Source organism: Betta splendens, chromosome 12, assembly GCF_900634795.4.
Source record: "Betta splendens chromosome 12, fBetSpl5.4, whole genome shotgun sequence".
Classification (NCBI taxonomy): Eukaryota; Metazoa; Chordata; class Actinopteri; order Anabantiformes; family Osphronemidae; genus Betta; species Betta splendens.
In genome coordinates, this window is record NC_040892.2 from 3,406,597 (window position 1) to 3,428,112 (window position 21,516).

The window sequence follows — 21,516 nt, forward strand, 5'->3', positions numbered from 1 at the left end:
TCGTCGCGCGCGTTTTGCGCTTTTTATCCTTTCTCCTTGAGCGCTGCCGCTACAAAGGCGCTGGGACCGGAGCGGCACCTGGGATTAGACGCTGCTCACGCGTGAATGGGCGACAGCGAACGGGACAGCTTCCGATCCCAAACCTGGCGGACAGTGAGTAAATGCAGCGGGATTGAAACTCCTATTCCCCCTTTTCCTCTCCGGGGAGTCACCGGTGTCACCTCTTGAAGACAGATGCTGTCATTGTGTCGGGGCTGAGATTTGGAAAGGGAAAAAAAAACCCATGCAAGTGTCCTTTTCTGGAATAATGCACAAGAAAGTCGAGGTCTCTTGCGGCTTTTTATTCCCGTTCTCCCCGTTATTCCTCTCCCCGGGCCACCGTTTACTCTCTAGAATGGGACTGCGCAACCCTCGACAAGTGTCGGCAATTAGACTGTGCGTTTGTGAACGGGCTACTCACGGGCCTGTTATAAACGCTGTCACTGCTTTGTGAGTGAAGGTGGCCATTGTTGTCGACAAGCATCGTAGAGAACTACACCAAAACGCGCACCGTCCCTCGTTTGTAGCTGGCGGCGCCGAAATACGCTTGGCCCAACATGGTGGAGCCGGTGGGATTCATCGAAGCGTGGAAGGCACAGTTCCCAGAGTCGGAGCCCCCCAAGATGGAGCTACGGTCGGTCGGGGGCATCGAGCAGGAGCTGGAAAGGTGCAAGGCTTCAATTAGGCGCCTGGAACAGGAGGTGAACAAGGAGCGCTTCCGCATGATATACCTGCAGACCCTCCTGGCCAAGGAGCGCAAGAGCTACGACAAGCAGCGCTGGGGCTTTAGGAAGACGCCGCTGAACGAGGGGGTGGACCCTGCGGCCACGCAGGGCGCCGAGTCCCAGTCCCAGCAGCCGCACATGCAGGAGACCGGTGGGGTGGGAGTGTGCGTGGGAGGGGGGTACGGCGGTGGCAGCGTTGTGGACAGGAGATACCAGCCTCACGGGGACGGAGCCGGTAGGTCCAAACCCAGGCCGCCGCCGGCCAGGAAGTCGGCCTCCCATGGGGACGGCCTGGAGTCGGCCTTCGAGGTGCCCCAACAGGCCGAGTCGGCGTCCTGTGACAATTTAGACGGCCTCTCGCCATCCAAGCAGAGGGGTGGCATCACCGTCTCTCCCCGCAGGCCCACGCTCCCACCCCCAGACAAAGACCTGCCCTCTGACCCCAAGGACAAGTTGGGGATGGGACTTGGAGTGGCAGCTCTCCGATCCAACTTCGAGAGGATCAAACGGGCCAACTCTCACTCTGCGGGCGACGTCGCAAAGGGCCAGGAGAAGCAGCCGCCTCTGCCCCCGCCCCCGTTCTACACCAACATGGAGTTCCACCATGAAAGAGGTCTGGTCAGGGTCAACGACCGAGACGTCTCTGACAAGATCAGCTCCCTGGGCAGCCAGGCCATGCAGATGGAGCGAAAGCGGTCCCTTCACTCGCTCCCAGGTAACCTGGCGACGGTGGCGGGTGAGCTCCGAGCCCGGCCAGTGTACAGGGGCCGCTCCACGGAGAGCACCTGTGGCTATGACGCCGAGTATGAAGACGGGGAACCCAACCAGCGGCATTCAGGGAGGACCAACGGAGGCAAGCCCCCGCCCCCGCCGTGGCAGCCCTCGGAGTTCCAGGCCTATTCCAGTGTCTATGTTGGTGGGGTGATGATGGGTGAGGGTGGCGGTGGGGATGGCAGAGGAGGAGGCGGCGGCGGTGGCAGTGGGGTGTCGGTGAGAGAGCAGGGGGGAGGCGACGACCACCTCCTGACCTGGCCGCGGCGCTCCTACTCCCCGGGCAGCTTCGACGACGTCGGCGGCGGCGGCGGCTACACGCCGGACTGCAGCTCCAACGAGAACCTGACGTCCAGCGAGGAGGACTTCTCCTCGGGCCAGTCCAGCCACGTGTCCCCCAGCCCCACGGCGGCTTTCCGCAGGCCGTTCAGAGAGAAGAGCCGCTCGCCGTCCCAGAACTCCCAGAACTCGCAGCACTCCTTCGACAGCAGCAGCCCTCCGACGCCGCAGTCCCAGAAGCGCCACCACCGGCAGCAGGGAGGCCACGTGGTCATGTCTGAGGCCACGATCGTGAGCGTCCGCAAGACTGGTCAAATATGGCCGCCCAGCGCCCACCATGACCTGCTGAACCACGGCAGAACGTCCCATGACAACAGTTTCCATGGAGACCACCTAGGTGAGTGCTGGTTACTATGTCTAATCTGAAAACACAAAGCAGGCAAGTGTGTGTGTGTGTGTGTGTGTGTGTGTGTGTGTGTGTGTGTGTGTGTGTGTGTGTGTGTGTGTGTGTGTGTGTGTGTGTGTGTGTGTGTGTGTGTGTGTGTGTGTCCTCTGGATGGCCTTGTGTGGAAGGCAGATGAAAGGTCCACCTCTGCTCATTTCTGGAATGTCAGCTGGTGGGTGAGCAATAAAAGCGGTCGGCCTGAGTTGAAACCGCAGCTCGGGCCTTTCTAGCGTATGCTGAAACGCGTGCGAGTGAAAAGACACACGGTGAAACTCTGGACTCGCAAGGCGAGACCGCTGTAGATCTCTCCAAACACTTCCATACAGGATCCCCGACCGCTGAGCTGCAGCCTTTGAGCAGTCGCACCTGCCCATGAACCGCAGCCGCGGGTCGATGTGTAGCCTGGAGCCGGAGGCCGGAGCCCGGCTCACGCTGTTCACGGTTCCGTGCGTTGCTTTGAGGAGCCCATTAGCAAAGCTTGGCCCAATGCAGTCGCACAGGAACAGTTTCCAGTGCAGCAGCTGTGCCAGTTCACGGCACGTAAAAACCAAACACTGCTCGGGTTGTTTAAATATTTGACACACTCTTGACGTGAAGTCCTGTTTACCGAGCCGACGCGCGGCGTCTCGTCCTCCTACGACTTCTTCTGCTGTGGAAGCGAGCAGCGTTGCAACAGATTTTGGCGCTGGCGCCCCGCTGGACCAGACGCGCTGGCAGCACACGCCGGCGCTGGTGCCAAGATGAACTGGGAAAAGGTGCTTGGATATCAATTGGGAGCTGAGAATGTTTATGGATGACAGATATGCAAAACGCCCATATATGGAAGTTAGAGCTAAAGTGGAGTGAGGGCTTCTGTGCTGCGGGACGTTACTATCTGAAACCTGATGCTGCTCATTGCCTGAATATCCTGAACAGAAGCCAGGTCTCTGTGCATCTATAATTCATCGGTTTGAATAGAACTACTGACACGAGGGTCCTGGTGGAATCAACTAAAATGTTTTTTCCAGACAGGAGGCGTTCGTCAAAGTACACAATTGCATCTTGCCGGGAAAAACCATCTGAGTATTTGTGGTGAAAGTGAGAGTCGTTGTTTTAGTTCACCGATGCCTCCGGGCGCCAGGTAGACGGCGCTAGCGGCGTAGCCGCAGTGCACGGCGAGCTAATTCCCCAGCTGCTGTGTTTAGGATTATCGCTGCACTGTCTGCTCTCTTTGTTTTAACATCTTTTCCACAACAATGAGCCCTGTGGGGAGTGAGGCGAGCCGGAAGAGCCGGGACGGAGCGGGAGGATGGACAGAAGGGGAGGGAGGTGCTGGTGGTGGTGTTTAGCGGGATAATCTGGCGTTTGAGCACAAGAAGTAAAATGTTGCTCAGACCCCCCGCGGAGAGGTCTGAGCTCGGGGCAGATGGCGACGGCGGCCACAGCGAAGGTGATGCTGCTGATGAGTGCTGGTGAATCGTATGGAGGCGAGTCGGGCCTGATGATGATAATGAGGAGTGGGATGGTGGTGTGAGGAAGGCCGGGGGAGGCAGAGAGCACGGCAGAGCTGTCGCTCCTCGCTTTATTGGTCCGAGATGCGGGGGCTGCAGAGAGGCACAGATGGGACGAAGTCTTCCGTTGCGTAATACAAACACACACTCGGCCTCTCGCACCCTGAGACCGCGTCGCCATTAGCAGCAGGTCCTGCATGTTTTTTTCTGCATTGAAGCTCGAGTGTTCAGACGCCACGGACCCTCAGGGAAGAGTCGCAGCATCGTCGCCTCTAATTGCTTGGTTTTCAGGATGAGAGGAGGGTAAAGTGTGAGACTGAGCCGGTCTTTGTGCGACGGAGGAATATGAGCGGAAGATTCAAATAAAGATGCGACCAATTCAGAGGGACAAGTCTGCAATTTAATTTCATGTTTCTCACATTATTCTCTATTACTGTGCATCGAGGATGTTTATTTAAGTACAAGGAGCAGAGCACGTTGCTGGCGTCCACACAGTGTAGTTCTCACTCATGCTCCTTTTTTTTAACTGAACTTAATGAAGAAAGGAAGCTTTTATGCAGTGGCTTTACAAAACAGGCAAATCGGTCCAGTGGCTTTTTATTCATCTGAGGTGTATTTGCCCGAAACCAGTAACTACCTGTGGTCGGCGTCTGTGAGGGGGGGGTGACGGCGCTGACACAGCATCAATAGCTGCATTGTGTGTGACCTCCACCTCCCGCAGCTCCGTCCGTCGCACGCTCGGCTTCATTTTCAGGCCTCATGAAACCTCTTGATATCTGTCTATCTTCCACCGCTCGGCTCCCACGGTTATTCATCATCATCGTATCATTAAAAATTTCCTCTTACACGCACACGTCATCGTCCCGTGTTCTTTTTGTTCCTCTGGAATCCGACCGGGCCTGTTTATGGTCATTCGCAGGTCAACGGTGACTGAGCTGGAGGTCATGTAGTCTGGTGACGGAACGAAACCGGTCGCACGAGTAGCACAATGTTTACAAAGTGGAGATTTACATGCCGCTACATTCAAATAGGTGCAAATTAGTTGGCAACGTCCATGAGGAGTAGAAACACGTTGTGGTTTTGCGTCAGCGTTTCCAGATGCGCCTGAACTCACCGCGACCCACTGACCTGCATCCAGACCTGGCAGAAAACCACCTTATACTGAGCCTTATCTGAGGCATAAAGGGAAGACAAAGGCTTAATTATGTTGTAGCAGCGAGTGAGAGCAGAGCTCGTTGTCCCTGAGGCCTCTTAGATTAAATCTGGTGATGTCATCAGTGCCAATTTGTGTGTTCCTGGGTGTCTTTCTAAATATATCTGCAATTCCCATTTACTTCCTCGGAAATCTGAGTTACGCATTGGCTCCACGCGCTTCTGTGTGTGTCTCAGGGGGTTTTGTCTGGTGACAATAAACCCGTGGAGGTGGAGCAGGAACTGGGCCTGAGCCTGTTAGGGTTCTGGTGCAGCCCGCTCTGACCCGTTCATCAGCCCTGGGCTCAATCCTGAGTGACTTTGTGTTTGGAAAGGCCAGTTTTAGGCACAGGAAGGTCGTGCGTCCACTAACCACTAGTTTTAATCCCGGGGATTTGGGGGAACAGACTCGAGCACCATCGCTGGACGCTGGAACACGCGGAGTCTCAGTTACTTTATCCTGCTTCTGTGTATTTGTTCTCCCCGTTGCCTCGGCCAAAGCATCCAGCCCACAATCTTTCCGCGGCGAGTGAAAAAGTGGAAAATCCCCCGCATCAATTCTAGCGACTTGCTTCTCCCTGCGTGTAGCTGCTGTAGCTTTTGAACAGGGGCCATCTTGGCTCGGCCTTGTGACAATCACTAAGCCTGTACCCACAGTGAGGGGAAACTGTGGGAGAGAGCTCTCACTCCGGCCTCGTGTGTGTGTGTGTGTGTGTGTGTGTGTGTGTGTGTGTGTGTGTGTGTGTGTGTGTGTGTGTGTGTGTGTGTGCGCGTGCACGTGCGCGTGCGCGTGCTGTATTCTACGCATCCTAACTACACGGGCTGTTAATCACAGCCAGCTCTATAAAGGACTGGATTTAAGGCACGGGGGCGTGATGGAAAGAAAGCCCCGGTTTACGGCTTCTGGTTCGAGACCACAAGGCAATATAGCATAAAGATTAATATCAGAATGACCCAGAAAAGCCTCGGAGCTGCACGCGGCTTTGTTTGTCCAGATTTACTGGTGCGAGTCTAGACGTTAAAGAAGCACTCCGCCTATTTTACATGTCAGTTTACTGCTCCCAGCACGGGCGGCGCGGCGCGGCCCAGGAAAAGTGCGCTGCGATGTGTTCTGTGGCCGAGGAGGAGCTCTGTCCCGTCTGAGAAAATAAATCAGCCCTGAGGTTTTTTTGCCGCTTGAGGCTTTTGCCCGTTTGAAACAGAAAGGCTGCGCAGATTCATCAGGGGAAGTCTACGGATCCAGTGTTTGAAGCCACCGGTGATCCCAGAACTGTGCTTTAACAATGCAAACATATAAAAATAAGCCCATAAGTGAGGAGAGATGCATTATGGGACTTTAAAGGGTCATTGGCACTGCCTGTGTGTTTAGCATGACTGGGACTGTGATGTCGCTCAGTGATATCATCTGGATTAAAGTGCAGCAGAAACCCGTCCAGTCATGTTACCCTGCAAACCCTAATCTCTGCTCTTTACACTGGGAATTACAAACTGGGGACCAGTCAGATTACCATTAGGCTTTTCCTCTTCGTGCAACCCACTGCACTCATTGCAGCCCTAATGCATCATGTCCTATATATTACAGGGAGGATTACCACCACCTGATACATGTTTAATTACATCTGTGCATATGTAAGGATGAAAAAGTGAAATAGGGCTGTATAAAAATAATACCTGATAATTCAGTTTACAACGATGTACAGTAACATTTTTACAGCTTGTAGAATCTGTGGCTACATCAAAACCAGAAGACAAGGCGAGACAATAGGTTTTATCAGCTTTAGCCATTCTGTGTGTTACCAACCTGTTAACCGGATCCAAGATGGCCGCAGCTAGAAGAGCCCAACCCCCAACCCAGCCCTGGACCACAAAACAAAGAAGTCATTACAGGCAGGCAGCCCGTCCTTCATCTGCCTTTACTGGTGCACTCACTCTAGGCCTCCATTGCTTTCTTGTGTGCGTCCTCTCTCTCCTCCCTCAGGCTCTTTATTATTGAACTGTGTTTTCACTGGGCAGCTGGATGGATCTGCTCCATAAATAACTGTTGTTAAGGGCTGGCCAACCTTTTAAAGGTGAAGGTGTGTGGTTACTTGGGCGCTGGCCTGCTGTGTGAGTAAGATATCTAGAGATCGTAATAGCGAGACGGCACAAGGAGGAAGTCCTGCCGTAAAAGCGGCACATTATCCGGCTAATGAGCCGAGTGGCCGGCTGCTGATCAAAGCTGCAGTCGGCTCCTGCTCCAGCAGCCCGGCCTCGGACCGCGGTGCCGGGCTCCACTCCTCCCAGGAATGTGCAGAATGACTGAACATCATTTGAACATCAAACGACAAAGTTTTGCCAGATGTGCAAATCGGTTTGATTCCTGCCTCCTTGCTGAGGGACTGGATCACTGTGGGCTTCTGGGGGGGATCAGATTTCCTCCCTGCCCTTTCACCACGTCTTTCCCGGATGCCCTTGAAGCATCCCTGCCTTTGTGCTATCGCTTTTAAGTCACTTAATGTGCCTTTCTCTCTCCCCTGACTCTTCCGCTCGCCCTCTTTGTCTGGTTCGCTCCCAGCTTTCCAGCCTGGAGCTCGTATAAAGGCAGATTTTAAGCCCGATTTAGCCGTGACAACTGATTTTCAAGTATCGCCAGAGACCGCGCTCGTCTGCAGAGACGCAGGACAGACCGTTTGGAGGATTCTCATTTGTTGCCTCTCGGTTCAGAAGCACTTCTGATCATGTTTGTGTGGCAGCAGATGCAGTCGAGCCTTTTCGTGGCTGAGTGCGAAAAGCTGTTTGACGCTTTTCCAGCTCAACCTGCGAAGCCCAGTGAACCTAAAACACACGGGTTTTAGATTCACAGGAACCGACAGGAGCTTCTGAGCGATGCGGAGGCTCCGCGGGGCCTGACGGCGACTCAGGTTCTTCTTGTCTCCTAATTGTCCGCTCAGATCCGGCGTGTAACAACACAAACCCTGCACAAACAGCTCTGACCCCGAGATAACGAGGGCGAGCGGAAGGTGTGTTGTGTTTGCTGTGGGCTGTTGCTGAGGCTCGGAGCCACAGACACATTAGTCGAATGCGTATGCAGATGCCTCAGCGTGTAAAATGTCACAAAAAAGTGCGGCTGACGTGGACTCGTCTGAATGTACGTCTCTCGGAGCTGTTTGCAAACAGAATGCGGAGCTCATCCTCGTGCCGCTTTTGTTGTGGCTTTCGGAGGGTCCTCCGTCGCGTCCACATGGAGCCCACATGTTCTGGTTTTGCCTCCTTCTCCCCGTCTTCGTCAGCCTCCACGCGCCCGCGTCGTCGTTTCATTCGTCCCACTTTGTTGGCCTATAAATGGCAGCGCGTGCTCACGGCGAAGTGGCCGTGATTTGAGTGACAACTCAAAGTCATGCAGGAGCTAGCGTCGTCGCTGTTTGCTGTGTTAGCTAGATGCTAACAGTCTAACCTGCGCTCGTTGAAATAATGAAAGGAGAATCCTTTAGATGCTGTAAACGCTTCCATGTCTGATTCCCTGTGTGTCTTTGTGTGTCATGGCTTCTCCTCCCTCGTCGTCTGCACACACACACACACACACGTCATCTCACACATACAGTGTGCAGCGCTGAACACATAGCTGCTAATTGGCTGCTGACTTTTGATGAGAGGACGTTAAAGCTGCCTCTCTGCCTCTGACATCCATTATTGATGCTGCAGCCCACTTGTTGCAGAACCAGAAACTGAGTGCTGTGACACAGGGTGTCTTATTGCCCTCTCCCTTCCTGTTGCCTCTCAGACACACAAACATTATATGTATACTCACGCTCGTGTTTCTAACGAGGAAACAAATATCTACAGTAAACGGAGAGGTGCCGACGTTACGTGTGAGGCTTTAAGGCTCCTCGGCCTTGACGGATGCTGTTCTTCATAGAATATAGTGAAGGATCATATGCAAGTCAGGCTCTCAGTCACTGCATCACTTCTCTAGCAAACAAATTATTATGATGACAGTTGTCTTGTCCGGTCAGTGCTGATCTAGAGATTAGATGAGGTGTTAAAACTCGGCAGCTGATGATGAACAGATGATGAAGCAGTGCAAACAACATCATGTCACATGGCTTCACCTGTCGGCTGTAATTGAGGTTGGCGACTTATCATGGAAAGCATCATCAAACTCATTGTAGCCGTGGCCGCGGCCTTTGTGCTGTGTCGCCACGGACGCACACGAAGGGAAATGTACAGCGCCAGGCTCCACACCCACTGTTTACTCCAGACACACAGCTGCTCCTGGGGTTTCGCTTCATGTGCAAAGCAAACGGCCGCTCACTTCCCTGTTAACGCGGACACACGGCAAACAGCAACCGGCTCCTCGGTGGAAACGCTGCTCCGGTTTCTTTGAAAGCTTCTTTCATCACCCAAAGCCATTTCTCTGCCATGATACGGTCTCCGCAGCCGCTCTTTAAGCCTGTGTGTGTGTGTGTGTGTGTGTGTGTGTGTGTGTGTGTGTGTGTGTGTGTGTGTGTGTGTGTGTGTGTGTGTGTGTGTGTGTGTGTGTGTGTGTGTGTGTGTGTGTGTGTGTGTGTGTGTGTGTGTGTGTGTGTGTGTGTGGCTGATCTACTCAAGGACTTGTGGAGCTTCTGCCCTTTGGGTCAGAGAGGAGTGGAATAATTTTATTGCTGTCAGGCTGAGCCAAATGATATTCATAACTCTATTGATTACTTAAGTGAATCCATGGTGAGGGCACCATCACAAGACCTCTGTAAATCTAGAGCAAACTATGAATGAGCCTCCACTCACACCTTCAGCGACAGAGGAGCGTGGGGGTTGGCTATAAGTGTCTGGACCTGGTTCTGTTCGGATCCACCTCCCGTCCATCAGCGCCAGCAGGTTTCTCCAAACTGCTGGTGCGAATCTCCACTGTTGAAAGACGAGAGGCGTCGGCGTGAGGGGACGGTTCTTGTTAGTCCCGGTTGGCGTCCGGCGCCGCTCGGCCCGTCGGTCAGTCGGGCTCAACGCGGGGGCGCAGAACCAGGCTCACGGTCGCACGCTGACGCACACGTGCTTTGCTTTGTGACGCGCGGCTCCGGGACGTGTGCGGCGGCAGCGTGGAACAGGCCGCCTCTGTCTCCACTCAAGCGGCACCTTTCCAGAAATACTGCGGGAGAATTACAGCCCTGCTCCGACAGCTGGAGCCCTGATCAGAGCTAATAAATCTCCTCCAATTGTGAGTGCGTTTGTCTGCGAGATGATTTGTGGGCAGGAGGCGTCTGAGAAATGAGAAATGCCTGAAGTGTAGAGTGTATTTTAGTGTAATTACAGTGTAGATTATGTTTTTATGTCAGGTTTATGTTTTTGCCTCAAACACTGAGGACGGTTAATGACACACAAGCTTAAAGGACAGCGAGATGGATATTTTCGTCCTGTATTTCTTCGTGTCACTACTTCTAAATTCGCGTCTCAGCTGAGGCGCTTATGTAAGTGAATTAGCTGCGATGTAGCGTTTCATTTTTCATGTGCTGCGCTGGCAATCGGAGACGAGCCGGCTTATGTCACCGCTCTCCAGCTGAGCAGAGCCCACTCCGTGATGTGTCTGCACACATTTCTTACATGACTTGCGGACGTTTGCTTGACATCGCATCGCTTTCAGCACAGGACGAGAGTTTACGCTAGTGTTGTCGGTCTAAGTGTTTGTTGTGTTGATTCACAGACGCTGTAAATCCTATTATGAACATGAAAAGACACATCAAAGGTATTTCTGAAAAGACAACACAATTAGTACTTGATGAATGTCACTGTTAAACACATGCTATGTTTTAAAACATCAAAGGTTGAATGTTAAACTGTATTCAGATCAAAGGTTGTCCAGTTGAATGGACTGGTTTTGACTGGGGACCAGTATGGACATTAATTAAGAGCCATGTTCTGTTGCCTCTTTGCTCCAGTGCCAGATCTCTTGAGAGAAGAGTCTACCTGTCAGTAAAAAGCCATAATCGTTCCTTCCCTCTGCTAAACAGCTCAGACATGCTGTATATTTTACACAAGGCAGGATTTACAGTCGAGCCTGAGCTTATTCAAACCCCTGGCAATTTAAAGTTTCTTTCATTCAACCAGCAAGGTTTTTTTTTGACTGGAAATTACACAGGCTTCTCCCAAAGGATAATAAGATGAATTGTGGAAAGAAATTATCACTCATCTTTTATTTACATTTGAACAAAAAGTGGCATTTTTCACATTATTGATCCCAATAATCAACAGGAAAGCTTCCTATAATTGCTGACCAGCTTTTTGGATGTCTCCACTGGTATTTCTGCCCATTCCTCTGTAGTGATGAGCAGGTTGGAGGGTCTCCTGAATTAAAGATGAGTAATAATTTTTCCACAATGAAGCTTCTTGTACATCAGCTTATTATCTTTTGAAGTCTGTGTCATTTCCGGTCAAAAAGAAAACCCTTTTATGGTTGAAAAAAAGTAACTTAGTAACAAGAATCTGCCAGGAGTATGAATCATTTCAGGCTGGACTGTAAATGGGAGTCACAGGCCGAGTCCATTTTGACTGGCTGCGTTGGTTGGTGCTGGTAGTTTATCAGCGTTACTGATGTCTCAGCTGAAGTGTGCTTTAAAACTCAGTTGGAGTTAATGACACAGGCAGTGTTCAGAAATATGAAATCACAATTTAAGCAATATGAAATCTGAGAACACGAGTGTGGACTTCACACGCAGCTCCTCGCTCCTTTTCCAGACGCCTGTGAACTCCTGAGTGTGTTTAATTGGTGAAGGGACATTTCTCAGCTCCCAATACACTAATGGGAAAAGCAGCGAGCACAAGACGCGAGTGTGACATCATTCTGAGTTTATTGGCTTTCATGGAGGTAATGTTCTACCAGGCTGGTGCTGGCCAGTGTTTACTTGGTGTATGTTTCCTAACTGTGGTGGATGCTGGATGACAGCATGGGTACTTCTGCTAATGTCCTGTTCCGTGGGTTTAACCAGTGCTGTTATATTTTGGACGCCAATGTCACAGTTGCTCCAGTTGTCTGCATGAAGTTGATTCATGGATGTCAGGCGGAACATTTGACTGAAGGGGACACATTTAAGTTTGTATACGTGCGTAGACATCGTCCTCGTCTGTGTCCACTTGTGAGTGAGAACGGGTCTATTTTCAGCCTGGAAGCATCATTTCAAGGCGTGGGGCGTCAACGTGACAAAGAGGAAAAGAGGGCGAAATATGTACAAAAATAAACTCAGCGGATGAGTAAGAAAGAAGCCATAAAAGGCTCCTCGCAGCCGCGAGAGGAACCGCGGCCGCGCCGTGCGCCGTGAAGTATTTTCAGACGGGGACAAAACAGAAGCACGGCTAATTTTGCTCCGGAGGCGAAGCCCGTTGAAGCGTATGGCCGTTTGACAGGACATGTGCCATTTGGTGACTCAAACAAAACAAGCCCGGGTCCCATATGGTTGTTAAAGACGATCTGGGTAATGCAGGTACTCATTTGGAGCTTAGTCACATCTGCTGCAGTGCAACCGTGGCCCTCGGTCAAATCCTGCTGCAGGAATATGAGAATAAGCCGCTGTTCCTGCTGGAGGCTCGACTCCCTACAGGCCCCTGTGTGTGTGATGGAGAGCTGGGGGGCTCCGCGGCTCCTCGGGCCCCCGCTGGGTCCTGTGCGCTGTGTTATTGATGATTTCTATTAGAGACTGGACCCCCCTCGAAAGGGCTGCAGCTCTGCGGTGACGTCTCAGACCGACGGGAAACGCTGCTGCAGCTGCAGAAAACAGGCCACCGGACCAGATTAGCTCACTTTGTCACCTGAGGGTATTTGGGGTTTAAACACTGGTAAAACTTGAGCCGCCTCAATAAGTGACGTGTTGGTGAAACGTGACTACCTCCGGTTGAAGGTGAGTTCCGTTGACTGACGCCGCACTGATTTGCACGAACAAGATGCCGCCGGAAGTGAAGAGGAACCGGAGCACATGCTGCTTTCTCACGCCTTTCCCTCACACACACGACTTTATGTGCAGTCGGGGTATCGCTTGTCTAAAACCAGTGAAAAGTGGGTCACTCTGGGGTCTTGTCCTATTTTTTTGGGAGGCTATTATTTGCCCCCACTCGACTGTGACGGGGCCTCGTCGCCCTTTGTCTCATTTCTCAATGGATACTGGTTTTGTCACTTTCCCCACTCTCTCTCTCTCTCTCTCTCTCTCTCTCTCTCTCTCTCTCTCTCTCTCCGTCCGTCCTTGACCACTGGTTGACTCGCTGTTGCCTCAGGCCCGGTGCCAAGGGCTCACATCTCCATGCTTGCTTTTGCCCTGACGCATTCCGTCGTGCTCTTATTTGTTTTAGTATGAATTTAATGGGAACGTGGAAAACAACAGGCTCCTACAATAACTGTTCAGTCATAGGAACCTGTAGAGGAAACCTGTATTTAGCTGCTCTGACAGACGCGTTTCTCATAAAACCACAAGTAGAAATACTACATGTGCTTACACTTCTGCCACTAATTTGGGGTAATTGTTTCCATGCACCACAGTTGAACTGGTGTTCTTACACACACACACACACACACACACACACACACACACACACACACACACACACACACACACACACACACACACACACACACACACTCTTTGGGGGTGGGCTCTGACCTGTGTCCCTCTGATATCCTGACGGTAGCGGCGCTATCTGTTTCTGCTTACTGTCACTAGGACGTGTCTGCTGTTGTGCTATATGTGGGTTGCTTTTGTTGGCAGATAGGGAGTAATGGGAACACACACATACTTCCATACACACACACACACACACACACACACACACACACACACTGAAGGGTCTACCACTAGCCAGCGTGTGTGGCTTGTGTCTGCTCTATAATACTTTTAAACTCAGCTGAAAATCCTTTTTGACTTCTGGTTTTGTGTCTGGCTTTGTATCATTAAATATTCAGATCAGCCCCACTGCGTCTGTCGTGGACATTTTACCCACGATTATTCTTTAGGCCTCCCTGACATTCATTTGGAAGAAAATTCTTGATAGATACTATGAGGAATTGCTCTAATGGAGCAAATGAACGTCCTATTTCATCCTAGAACCGAACCCAGACAAAGACAAAAGAGCAAAAGCTTTGTGAAACATTGCAATAATTATCACGGCCAGAGCAGCCGCAGTTAAATCAAACGTGTTTTGGTGGATGGAGCCGCGGCTGTTGACTGTGTGTATGTGTAGGAGTACTATTAACTCAGACACAGTATGTCTTATGACTCATTGGATCTGTCTGCTGAGGGTTCATCTTATTAACTTCAGCAACAACATGTTACGTTCGGCTGCAGATGGAGGCTGTTGTTTAATATTTAAATGGGATCACGGCCAGATCCTGAGTGAGCGCTCGTATGGAAAACAGATTTGATAAAGGCAAATACAGGATTGTGGTGTGACCTTATCTTGGATAAGGTCTGGATGTGTATAGAAACAAGACACAGGCGTGCTCGCTGTCATTATCACCTTGGTTTCCCGTCTCTGCCAGTCAGACGCTCCGGCGGGTAGATATGTGGGACACATGAAGCCCACAGAGGAACGGATCCATTCATGCCTCTGTGGAGCTGATCCGAGCTAAGAACCTCTGGGAGACGAGCGCCTTAAATTCATTTTTGTTCTTGACGACACAGCTCTATCTCAAAACAAGAGATGGAGATTTACGTAGACACTTTTATTTTCTACAGTTTCTATGGAAGATATGTGAAATCATGAGATTCACTCCAGCTGAGTGAGCTGCGAGAGCGAGTTTGGTCAGAAAGGTCCTAAGAAACCTCAACTCTTATTCTGTCCATTACACCCTTTACAACTCCTATAGTTCGCAGCGGTCCACATGGTTCATAATCTGGATGTGGAACTTGTGAGACAGACTCGATTCATCGCCGGACGCTTCACAGGGTCGATGACTCCACGTAGCTCTGTCTCCTTTCATGGGTCATGTGCAGTTCAGTGTTAGAGGAAGTGGGCGTATGAAACACAGTCACATGTGCCTCAGTGCTGATACATGCCAGTGGCATGTGTGTGTGTGTGTTAGTGTGTGCGCGTGTGCGTGTGTGTGTGTACGTGTTTTTCCTACAACGTGGGGACCGTAATCCATGTTTTTGCTATCAAGGTGAGGACCGTGTGACAACGTGGGGACACTGGTGGGTCCTTTTCACGGCCCGTAGGATGTGAAGCCCTAGAAGCGCTCACATGTTCTGCTGCTTCGTCGTCATGCGCTGCGGTGAAGCGACGCCCCTGGGCCCGGCGAGTGGCCCGGCGGGCGGCCTGCGGCGCTGGCGCTCCCCCCCCTCGTAGCGTCGTGTTACATACTGTAAGCGGGCTAACGTTACCCCGTCGGCCTGTGTAATTGGCACCTCGATTTCGCTCACCGCGCCTCATACAGCATAGAGAGAGGGGAGACATGAAAGGAGAGCAGGCGCAGATGAAAGACAAAGATGATTAGCAGAGTGTTTGAAATAGGAGGAAAGAGCGCGAGGAGGGAGGCGAGTGAGGAGGTAAACAGAGTGGAGTTAGTGAAGCATCCGGGGTGGAAAAGAAGATGGAGGGAGGATGGAGGGAGCTCTATGAGCAGACGCTTCCTTTTGACTGACAGTCAGCTGCCCTCGTGGCCATGTTTGTAGTTTTCTCTGACAGTTTACAGCCTTGATCTGCCTCAGTAAAAGCTCCCTCCAGCAGAGGAACGCACAAAAGGCATTAATCCTCCAGTCCGTGTCTCGCATTCACTCCATCAGAGTGATTTCTAAACACATTCTTTTAACCCAAATTGAATATATCGTTTCTCCCTCGAGGCGCCGCGAAAGAAACACTTTAATTCACGCGGCCTCTGTCTGAGCGGTTAATGCCTTGAGAAGCTCCCATCTCGTCTCATCTTTCTTCTCTGTGTGTTTCTCTCTGTCTCTAACTTAAACTCAGTCCCGTTCGATGTTTGTGTTTGTCGCCTTTTCTGTCTTGAGTAATGGTCTCTCTCAGATTATCACCAGGCAAACTGCTGTTGATTGAGGTCCAGACTCGTTGGTGCTTAAAATTTCCCTGAGTTGTTAAATGACTCAGTAAATTCTACAGTAATGGCCTCTCAAACGACACCCACTGCCTCTGCTGCGACTGTGTTCTAATGCACATTCCAGCAGCTCCCGTCGCCTAATGCACCTCAACTTGACTCACTTAAACCAATTAGGTTGGAAATAGACGGGTGTGACAAACCTACGTGAGCATTTCTGGATTTGAGGACTTGATGGGTCGCCGTGTGTGTTTGTACTATAAACAGCAATGTACTGCTTCATATCTGACTTTTAACTGTAATGTCTTTGCAGCAGGGTATTATTATAAATAATAACACAGATGAAACCTAGTAAACAAGTAGGGAGGACGTGATGATGAAGGTCTGCATGTCTTTGTTTATTTACTGTGTAACCTGAGAGGCAAAGCCCAGGGCAAATAAAAGTCCTCCGAGTGGTTGTGACTGAGCCAAGGTAATAGGTGAAACAAATTAGCATGTTGTAGCTATGTATTTATTACATAATACTCTCAGCGAGCCATTTTGAACATTTTAGTCGGCGTCTGTGTTCAGCTGTGATCTGTCACCGCGGTTATTATGAGTGGTGTCCTTGCAGCAGAGCCGTGGAGGACGGTGCGCCTGCATGCGTTTCAAGGGGGAAACAATAAAAAGCACACATACACAGGTTCGTCAGAGCTTCCTGTGTCTCTCTGCGAGGTCCTGTTGCCAAGGAGACCAGGGCCCGGACTGAGTGCGTCCAATAAATACCTGGAAGGACGAAGGGGGTGGGAATGGGGGGGGGGGGGGGGGGGGGGATTAGGTTGCAGCAATCAAACATCCCTGTTCATCATCTCACAATGCTACTGGGAAGAGGTGAGACAGAAACAGAGTCGGTTTTGCCAGATCACATTTTATTGGTCTTTGCATCACAGGTGTTTCTGAAATATGTCAAAAATCCTTCACACACCTGAGGGAGGACATTCAACACTGGCAGCCGAGTCTTTTTGCATTGGATTGCAGTGTGCGCGCTTTGTCTGATTGATGTGTCTGTCGCATACGGCAGGGAAGACATTAGGCTCGGAGACGCGGCGGTTTTTCAGGATACTGTTGTTCTCTAGTGTGGAATCAAATAGCAAGCTGGTTCCTGATGACTGCGTCCCAGGGGCTGAGCCGAGCCTCTAACCTTCGAGAAACAGCTGCCAGACGGCTAGAGGAACAGAGATAATTGAAATTAGTGTGGCTTTCTTTCATCTTTGTAATTATTCCGTGTCCTCATTCGATGAAATTGTGTGCGTGTCTGTGTGTGTGTTGTCATATGACGAAGGAAAAGGCTGTAGGTTTTTCTAATTGTGGTTCTTTTCTAGTAGTGGAGTATGTACTTGCTCATGCACCACGTGTGGGAGCAGTATTCTAAGTGTGTGTGTGTGTGGGGGGGCTTGTGTGGGTTTGTGTGTGTGTTTTAGAGCTGTTATGGGAATATGTGAGTGCTGGGCTCAGGTAATTGATGCTGGGATGACAGACAGACTGGCCCAGTGCCAGTTTAAAGAGGGGAGGCGGACGGGAAAAGATTAGGAGAACAGATATAGGCCACAGAAATTCCATGGCAACCAGATGTGGTGAGAAAGGCAGTCAAAGGATGTCGAAGTGAAAACTCGCCTCGTGGTTTTCACGAGGCCGGAAGCCACTGTAATGAATGTTAAGGCATCTCAGATCCGTGTGTGGTCCGGAGCCTGAACATCATTCATACGAGGCAGTAACATTGTTCAGCGCTTCCTCACATATTCACCTGATACCTATAACCTGAAGGAATTACTGTGCGTGTTAAGTAGCGTGGATAAAAGCCTCTTCTCCATCCTGACAGGTTACCTAATCAGAATTGAAATGCCTTTCCTGTTGGCCGTGGTAACCCAGGCAACCATTCCCCCGGAGACAGGATTTGGTAAATCTTTGCGGTCCGTCCCAACGCGTGTGCCCTGAACAGCTCCGACATAAAGCAGCAGTTTATTGCCGTGAGCGGCGGCGGCGCTGCGGCTTGTGTTTGACCAGAGATTAGGCCGAGCGGGGCCTTTTGTGCTCGTTCTGCTGTTTGCTGATGATAAGCGCCGCTGCAGGTCATCGTGTCTGAGCCGGGGTTGAGGTAAACAGAGTAGAGTTGTGTTTTCAGTGGGGCCACAAAAGGTTGTGTTTTGGAAGGAGACTCTCAAATTTCTGAATGTCACACGCAGATTTATGAGGAACACAATGATGTAATAAGACAATAAAGGTTTTATTTCCTGTATACACATAGTAGTGAGTCAGATGTGCTTGTAAATGTTTTGGTCTTACTCAGAATCTGTAGGAACCGAGGAAAAGGTTTAACTTTCATGTTGTATCTAAAAGCCAATTAAACATGTTCCTGTTTCGTGTACAAGGGGCTGAAATGACTGAATACAGGTTTGGATGAAAGGACGTGTCAGCGGTGATTCGACCCCCGGCAGCTGCCTGTCAGGCTTCCTTTTATTTGGCTGTCACACATTGTTGCTCAGTTGTGCATCTTCTCCCTCCGTCAGATGACGTGAGGTCAGTGGTGGCCAATCCGTCACGCGTTTGGCTCCGGCCTCTGTACGAGATGGAGCAAAGTCGAGTGAAATGGGGAGAGTGGCCCCCGAGATCAATGGAGCGATGGGAAGCAGTGAATCTAATACGGCACGAATGAAAACGTGTCATTTATTAATGATCCAAAGGGAACCAGTAATTGGCTTCACAGACGCGTCCTGTTCTCAACATGTTGACACCTGCAGGTCATGTCTGTGTTCAGTCTTATATTTCTATATGATCTCCTGCACAGTCTCTTTTCTCACTGGTGGCTGTAGTTTTACTGTAATTGGACTTAATTAAAACGTTCTTGTGTTGGACACATATAAAAAGGCATTCGTTCTGTTCTTAGAAGCGTTTAAAACCCACACGTTCCTTGTGGTCGGCTGCAGAGGGTCTTCCAGCTCACTGTGGCCATTTAAGTGCCAGTCTCAGTGCGGGTGAACTGGCGAAGCTGCTCCGGCCACACAGAAGCACAGCGCAGGGGCTGCGGTGCTTCAAGATGCATGAAAGAGGCCGGCGGCGCTCAGGGTTCGAGGGAATGGGAGGAGGAGAGGCAGAGGCAACAAAAGGCAGCAGACGCTGAGAGTGAGGAGGACAGAGAGGAGCGTGTTGTGTTGTAGAGATAGGAATCTGTTATTATTGGCAATAGCCTCTGCAAAAGCAGACAGTTTACCCTCGAGTCCCATCATCACATCTGCACAGAAGAATTCCCCGTCTCTGGCTTAACCTTTGCCGAGCATCTTCCCCTTTTCATCACCCACGACTATCTAAGTCGTAGAATCTGCAGTCTGTGGAGTGCAGGGCACGCTCCAGAGCGGGCCGGTAATTTACCGTGCTGTATTATTAATCAGACGCTCGGTGTGATTTTGCAGCAATTTGAACGCTTATTTCCCCCATAATGCTTCAGGGGTCCTGATAATGAGTCTCTTTCCTAATGACTTCAGCTCTTGTCAGAGGAGACACGAATCAGGGGGTTCGTCTGGCAGGATGAGCGTGTGTGTGTGTGTGTGTGTGTGTGTGTGTGTGTGTGTGTGTGTGTGTGTGTGTGTGTGTGTGTGTGTGTGTAAGTGTGTGTGTAAGTGTGTGTGTAAGTGTGTGTGTAAGTGTGTGTGTGTGTGTGTGTGTGTGTGTGTGTGTGTGTGTGTGTGTGTGTGTCCACCGAGACGCTGTCATCCCAAATCTTCAAGTCTTGCGTGATCAAAGGAAACAGCGGAGATGTACATGAAGACTGAAACAGAAACGGATGTAAAACACACAAGAGACAACTCACAATATATAACAAATATCTGAGAGGCTTAATGGCCGAGTGTGTGATTGTTTGTGTAGTAAACTCTGTGTTCATGCTTTTATTTTGTAATCATGTTTTTTTTTATGTATAGACCCTCCTGCTTGTCATTGTCATCTGTTGTCTTTGATATTCTGCAGTTCTACTGAGATAGTTTTGTTCTCCCTGTGAAAGTATCTAGTCTAAAAGTCCATGTTTGATATAGACACATTTTGTTTTTAGTATTTGCAGGTTCTGCTGTAAATTAAAGGCACTGAAGTTAACATACATGTAATAAGGCATATGTGGAACAGTTCGAAGCATTGTTTATCCCCTCATCCTCACACAATGGGGTAATAAAATCACTGCAGGGTAGGTTGTTCTTAAAGGAGCAGCGTCTCTGGGCTTCTTACCAGAAACCATCAGCTTCTGCTGCTGGTTCTGGGGTTTCCACAGAGATTATCAGTGCTGAGGCAAGGAGATTACCTCCGGGAAGCAAATTGGTTCCTAATGATTTCTCAACGTGTGCGTGTTAATAATGTCAGGAAGCAGGAACGCACAACGCGAGAGATAGTGGCCAGTAGTGCTGACAATGAATGGTTTAATATTGGAAAGAGGAGCCGCTCACCTCATCTCCTGCTTTAAGCATAGATCCACCCGTGCAATAAACAGTTCCACACGTCCTCCGGCCTCAAATGACGGCACAGCGACATTTATCAAATTAGCTGCTGTCAAGCGGCTGCGCCGTCGCGGGTGGATTAGGAGAGAAGCGCGGGTTTCAAGTTCATTTGACAGGGTGTCATCCACCATAGACCCCCCCCCCCCCCCCCCACCCCCCAAAGTGACGACTGTGACTGCGGCGTCTCTGCAGCTTCCACAGCTCTTCTTCACCGTCTCTCCCGTGCTACGTTGCGTCTAAATCGGATATTTATGATTTTTCCCTCATAATAGACTGGGCTGCTTATATACATACAGATAGAGCAACTTTATTTATCTCTGATATGCAGACTCGCCCTCCCCGATGTGCTTAACCCCTAATATGCAGCATGCCTTCTACCCCATTGTATTATAATCAGATTTCTAGGGGAGTTAGAGGAAGCCATTCAATATCTGGATACGCTCTTCAAATGAGTGCATTAGGAAGAGGATGGTGAGCAGTGTAGCGTAACACTAGGTTCCTGTGGGGCTGGGTGGGGCTGTAAGGTGTGTCTGTGATGCTGTAGCTGTGTGTGTGAGAGAGAGGTGGGGTTATACTGACAGGGTTACGATGACTGGCCTCCTCTCAGACTCCAATTAAGGCGTCGGCAGCCGGGGCAGATTTACGATGGCCCTGCTGAGTGGAAGGCATGATGGGGGATGGAGAGACAGCTCTCACTATCCAGGATATCTTATGCCTCCTTTGAGAGTCACTCCCCCCTCTCTCTCCGATTTCATGGCTCCCAGTCCGTCTCACAGTCTCTCTCCCGATTGTTATTTATCCTTTTTCGTCTTATCGTCCTCACTCATAGCGTGTCCTGGTTACATGACAACCTGTCACCCTGATCTGCCCTGTCCTGCCTGTGATGTTGTTTTGGAAAGGCCTATATGTGTTGCCATGACAGCAGAGTCCCAGCTTTTTTCATTCCGACTGTAGTTTTCGCACGCAGCAGGAAAAGTACCTGTCCTCCACCCAACCAGTGTTTCCATGTAAACATTTTATAGGTGTGTGTGGTTATGGGTGAGGGGTTTAATTGTACGTTCAG

General features: G+C 50.4%; 1 protein-coding gene across 1 annotated transcript in view; it reads left to right on the forward strand.

Moving 5' to 3' along the window:
* Positions 1-401: 401 nt before the first annotated feature.
* Positions 402-21,516, forward strand: part of bcr (BCR activator of RhoGEF and GTPase) — a 40,878-nt gene continuing 19,763 nt past the window's right edge. The window contains exon 1 of the mRNA XM_029168103.2: positions 402-2,211. Within this exon, the coding sequence (XP_029023936.1) occupies positions 597-2,211 (1,615 nt within the window). The 5' untranslated portion in view covers positions 402-596. The remainder of the gene's footprint in view (positions 2,212-21,516) is intronic.